Source organism: Columba livia, chromosome 10 (assembly GCF_036013475.1).
Source record: "Columba livia isolate bColLiv1 breed racing homer chromosome 10, bColLiv1.pat.W.v2, whole genome shotgun sequence".
NCBI classification, from domain to species: Eukaryota; Metazoa; Chordata; class Aves; order Columbiformes; family Columbidae; genus Columba; species Columba livia.
In genome coordinates this window covers 3,694,617-3,700,616 of record NC_088611.1, presented here as the reverse complement: position 1 = coordinate 3,700,616, position 6,000 = coordinate 3,694,617, and the positions used below count along the sequence as shown (strand labels likewise).

The 6,000-nt window shown below is 40.8% G+C and overlaps 1 protein-coding gene across 3 annotated transcripts in view; it reads right to left on the bottom strand.

The window, feature by feature from the left end:
• Nucleotides 1–1,528: 1,528 nt before the first annotated feature.
• The window catches only part of FAM120A (family with sequence similarity 120 member A), a 55,475-nt gene continuing 51,003 nt past the window's right edge, over nt 1,529–6,000 (bottom strand). For all 3 annotated transcript variants that reach the window (XM_065074971.1, XM_065074969.1, XM_065074972.1), the window contains one exon: nt 1,529–3,428. In XM_065074971.1, coding sequence (XP_064931043.1) covers nt 3,117–3,428 — 312 coding nt within the window. In that variant the 3' untranslated portion in view covers nt 1,529–3,116. The remainder of the gene's footprint in view (nt 3,429–6,000) is intronic.

Sequence of the window (6,000 nt, the reverse complement as noted above, 5' to 3'; positions counted from 1 at the left end):
AACCAGGAGCTCTGGTACCAGTGAGATGTCCCAGCTGCTGCTTCCACCAGCATCTACTGCAGCCGAGGGCCAGGCTTTTACTGGGCTGTGAAGAAAAGATGCACTGCAGATCACGCACAAGCACATCACTGCAAACCAAGCTTTTTCACCGTAATTTCTGGAACAAGTAAATGCAGCACCTTACCTGTGGGCCAATGAACTCGTTAGTTCGCTCTGCCTTCACATCCTTGGCTGAGTCACACTTGTGTGGGCAGCTTGTCACTGTCTGCCCGTGAAAAATTTTGCTGGTGTAGTTTTGTTGAGGACAGGAACGAAGTCAACACACTTGTAGTACGTGGCACGTTGGTGAAGACTCCCATCTCAGTTTCACTTTTATTCATTATGCTTATTCCATGCTGGTGACCAAGTTACACTAGAGAAGTGAAATCCACCCTCTCTGCTGCTGGGAAAGAAGGCAACTGGTGCCTTGAACCTTCACCAAGAGGTGGGGCAACATTGCCAGGACAAGCTCCAGCATGGGGTGAGCAACAGGGCAGCAGAAGGGACCGGATCCCAGCCGGGGCAGCAGCGGGACCGTGGGACAGCTGCTGTCACGCCAGCACAACGCTCCTCTCCCCGCGCTGGAGCTGGGAAGGGGAATTTGCACAGAACGCAGAGGTGCTGCTACGAACTGCAGCTGGTGACACCACCAGATGAGATCCAAAGCGCTTGAGGCTCCAACCCTGTCTCAGGCACCGAGCAAACTGATGAACATGCAGCCAGCAACAGCAGAGGTGTGCCCGCGCAAAACAGCTCTCGTGCTGTTCACCAGGGTATAAACTTACAGCTCCTCGTGTTACGTTAGTGAGATCCACGATGCAGAGGAAACTCCTGCATAATGGAGGAATTTATTTGCAGCTACAAAGAGCTGAAATACAGGCACTGTCAATCACAGAATCCTCTTGGTTGGAAAAGACCCTCAGGATCATCGAGTCCAACTGTTAACCCACCCCTGGCACTGCCCCATGTCCTGAGAACCTCATCTCCATGTCTGTCCAACCCTCCAGGGCTGGTGACTCCAGCACTGCCCTGGGCAGCCTGTTCCAATGCCCCACAGCCCTTTGGGGAAGAAATTGTTCCCCACATCCAACCTCAACCTCCCCTGGCGCAACTTGAGGCCGTTTCCTCTCGTCCTGTCACTTGTTACTTGGGAAAAGAGACTGACAGGTCTTAGACGTAACGAGAAAGTTTTGGATCATCTTGTATTTCAAACCCTGCAAGCACCTGGGTTGGTCTTTTTCTTCTTTAAATTACCGCCCGTTATTTTTGTCATATTCGCATCTTATGAACCACCTTGCAGCAGCTGCATCACGTAAGAAGGACAAAGCGTTACTGCGACCGAGCGGCAGAGTGTGAAGGTCGCGTTTTCCTTCGCCTTTCGGGAGGACATCACGTAGTCGGCTAACTCAATCACTTCATTTGGGCATAGGAAAACTTTTATTTACAACATGTTAATTAAAAAAATAGTTGACAAAAAAGGCATACAGTATTTTATACTAAAAGAATAAAGATTTTTATTAAGCACTGTAAGTTGCATTCAATAGCCTTCAAATACACCACACCACAATCCATCTACAACCAACCAAACCCAACAGTAGTTCATTCTTGCACAATCCATGAGTTGGGGCAGAACTCCCTTCAACTTACATTAAGATACCTACTTAGCTCTTGCGGGCAGGGAACGGGGAATTACACCTCATTTCTGATCACTAATGTGTGATGAAGAGCATCAGGAGAATTATATGAAAACGAATATAAAGAAATGATTCTGATTTTGAAGTACATTAAGTTTGGAAACACTAACAAAAACATCAAAATGATACAGGTATATTTGCTTATACTAAATTCTTGATGGGAAAGTTCTCAAGAACAAGCCATTTGTTTCCTGCTACAGAAGGGGGGTACTTTTTTTTTGTTTTTGAAGATCAAAGCTTTTTTTTTTGTTTTTCACAGAATTTCATATTTGCTAATATGAAGGCATAAAACAGCAACAGAGAACAATAATGCATACAGCAATGAGTACACCAGGGTAACGTTGATATTCAAAACGGCTAGATAATTTTTTTTTAAGTTTTAGAATAAATGCAACAGAGGTCAATAATCACAAAATTTTAAGGTTAGAGCAAGATCAGTCAATGACTAAACATAGTTAACATCTTTTATAGGACTATTACTGATTATTAGCTTTTTGTTTTGCAAATGGGCACAGTACTTGTAAGAATGGAAGAAAGAGGACAATAACATGCATAATATTAACTACACACTTTAAAAATTATGAACCATGCAGAAGTTTAGCTCAAATAGTAGTACTAATGGTCTACGTCTGATTCAAAACCACATAGTTCATTGATCACGGATGCATGGTATTAGTCACAAAAAGTTTCAGAACACATTGTGTTTATTTTGAAAGGTCATTTGCATCTTCTATTATTTCAAGTTTATCTCCATTTAACTTGCTTGTAAAGTATGTATGATGTATATTTAAAATCAGCAGAACTGCAATATTACTCTATAATTTTTCGTTTCGATAGTTTGCACATTTTAACACAAAAGAACCACATCAACGGTGATGAAATTCAAGAAAGAAAAAACTGTGGTTGTGCCTTTTTCCCCCCATAATCATGAAATCAAAGCCTTAAAGAAAGCTTTATTGTGACACAGTAATGCAAAATCAAATATAATGGCATACATATGGTGCCAAGTACTAAAAATTATATTTTAAGCTATATATACTTAAAGACTGCCAAAATTTGTTTTCTTTATATTTCAAAAAAACAAAACTACAAGCTTTTGTCATAACCAGTTTAAACTTTATGTATACTTCATTTTAAGTGCGGGAGTCAAATGCTCTTCATTCTGTTTCTTTTTTGTTTTATTGTAGCATTTTGACTACAACTGGTTAAAACTAAAAATGTGTTGTTTAAATCTCTGACATCAAAGAGGGATCCGAATTTCCAAAGTCCTCATTTTTCTCTTACGGAAAGGAAAAAATGTACGTAACTGTAGGCTCTCTTTCTTTCCAGATATTCCTAATCCTGACCCTTCCCAACATCCTTCACCCTCTATAAAAAATAAGTTTACTCTTCTTTTTTTAAGACAGTGGCCTCAAGAGTATCATCTTTATGGCAAACACTGTCTGCATTTAGTGCATTTAAGTGAGGATTTGTATTGCACATTTTAGAGTCATTACTCAAGGCACTTTCAGACTGATTGGAAGCCCTGATGTCTCCTGTATTCCCATTCATCTGGGAAGCTGGTTTTTCCTCATTCACAACTCCATTTTCAGCCAGGGATCCATCTGAAGACACAACTGAGGATTTAGATTCCTCTGATTTTGACTTAAGTTCTTTGGCTACTTCTTCTGCTGAAGCAGCATAAGGAGGTTTGCCCTATTTTTTAAAAAAAGAAGAGAATTACTGAAGAGCCACCGCTATATATTTACAATCTGTTACAAAGACACTAGTAAGGCAGCATGCAGTGCGCAGAAGTATGGCAAGTGAATACCGAATAGTATGTACTGCTGGAATAAGAGGCTGCAGAACGAAATAAAGAGCAGAGATGAGAGAATCTGCAGGATTTCTGACGCCTTCTAGCCAGGTCTGCTGAGGCTCCGGGGGTAAAATGCCCTTTCTAACCTGGATGCTCCAGTTATTGCACAAGGGAAGAGCTACATCAACGTCTGGACACCCCCAAACTGAGAATCAATATACAGCTTAACTCTGCTTCTTGGTTCATATATGTTATCATTTAATGATACGATTACATGTTATTCAAATACAAACAAAACCTTTTTTTTCCAACAATTTTTAAGGAAGTGCAAAAGTACCATGCAATATTATCTATACTCTAAATGCTTCTGAGATTAGGAAAGTGACTTCATACGAAAAGCATAGAGTAGAATCTTACAAGGCTGAGTATAGCAATAAAAGCAGATTTATGCAGCATTAGAACGTTATTTAGTTTTTAAGCATCTGCAACAGTGAATCTGAGCGATCCAGAAACATAATAAGCCTTAAGCAACAGAACAAAGTAAGGAGGTTGGGTTGCCAAGAAGCAACGTTCTGATCTGTCGCGCTGTTCACAAAGCCAGGTACTAAGAAATTACTGAAGATACGGACATCTTACACACCCCAAACAATAGCAAACAGCTTCCGAGTGTAATTACCGTAACTTTGACACACTAGAAACAGCATGGTTAGTACTTTTCTGAATTGCTGAAAGACTTTGCAGGTCAGAACTGCTGTTCTCTAACATCAGTGTCTAACATCTTGTCATCCAGATCATCACAAAAAATTCTGCAGTTACATCGCATGGGTATATGACCAGCATTGAGGACAGTGAGTACGTACCACGTGTGGCTGTGTATTTCTTTACAGGCTTTACTAAGTGTTAAGTTTTAGAGTAAACAGACGCTTTTGTTTCTTCCCAGATCAAGAGCGAAAGCTCTTTGCTGGTGAAAAAACAGGCTTGTCTTACACTGGGTAACTACCAACTGCTTATTTGGGTCAAATTCTCCAGCCTGTGTTTGTATCAGCTCCCAGTGAGCGTCAGTAAAGCCGCTGCCCGGAGGACCTCATGTGGTGTAAATTAGCACATCTGAACCTCCGTCAGTCTGTCAGACGAGGAACTGCACTGGCACCAGCTACTCTGAACTGGTATCAACATCTACTTGTTACACATTCAGTTTCCCAAGCTCTACCTGCCACATGCATTTTAGTTCACTTTTTTTTTTAAATTTTCCTGTAGAAGGAACACACGCTATTGCGAGTAAAGCCCATAAAATCCAACGAGCTCAGGACCAGGCAACAGAAAATGCCACCATTTCTCTTCCTGCTCCCTATCCCTGGCAGAATTCTAGACCAAGATCCTTGTGGTCACAAGTATCTACCATCCAAATTACGTATTGTTAATAAAAATATGAATGCCCAGTCTTGCTGTCTTTCAAGACTATCTGCTATCTGCATTTACATCTACATTTACATATGAAAACCCGTAGTAAGCTCAGAATATTTGGGAGCTCCTTCTCAGGGCTTCCTTTATTTCATAGGTTAAGGTACTTAGAAATTAGGTACTATATCATCAACATAGTGGTTTTTCTTCTATTTAAAGTAAAAGATGTAAAGCTTTAAATACATAGGTACATTTGTAGACATATATAATCTGTGTACACAGAAATTTAACAAGGAAGAGAAGTATTTGAATGTTTACACCTAGAACACAGCAAGTTTTATCTGACGTTAGTAGTTGCTTCGTTATTCACTGGAGAACGTCCCTTCTCTGACTGACACCTGCGATCACCCGCTACTCTTATACACTAATGTCTCCATGGCAAATTGCAGATCCGTACAATATATTTACTGCGAACGTTTTCCACCTATTCGCTACCTACTCATCTATTACCATTGGGACTTGCGTCAACATTTAAAACTGCACAGCAGCGAGAACAACGGAAAAGGGAGGAAAACATAACTGCAGCAATCGGCATTTAATACAGAACAGCAGTTTTGCTTCAGCTATATTTAAAGGATATATGGAAAAGACAAAACCCACGATCCACAGATGTATCGTATGTTGTCACCAAAAACGAACCTGTGCTCATGGGGGCAAAGGTTGGTCTGTTATTTCTTAGAAATTCGGAGTCATTTGTTAGATTTGGAGCTGTGCAGCAGCAAAGATGCTTCTACTGCTATGAATTTGGACTGTGGTCTGAGAAAAGAAACTGGGAAAGAATAGGGGTGGGAACAGAAATGGCTAATTCATTTCAGCTTTGTGTTTCTCCCATTTTCCTCAGTTTTCTTCTATTCCCATGGCTGGTTAGAGCTGCGTAGGCACAGCCTTCATATCAAAATGCATTTTTCCACGTCTGTCTGTATAACCGAGATGCAACACTAGCCTGTCCACCATCACCGGCTTCAACAGGTGGGCAAGATCACTCTAAGAAACACTTTTATCTTTCCAAGT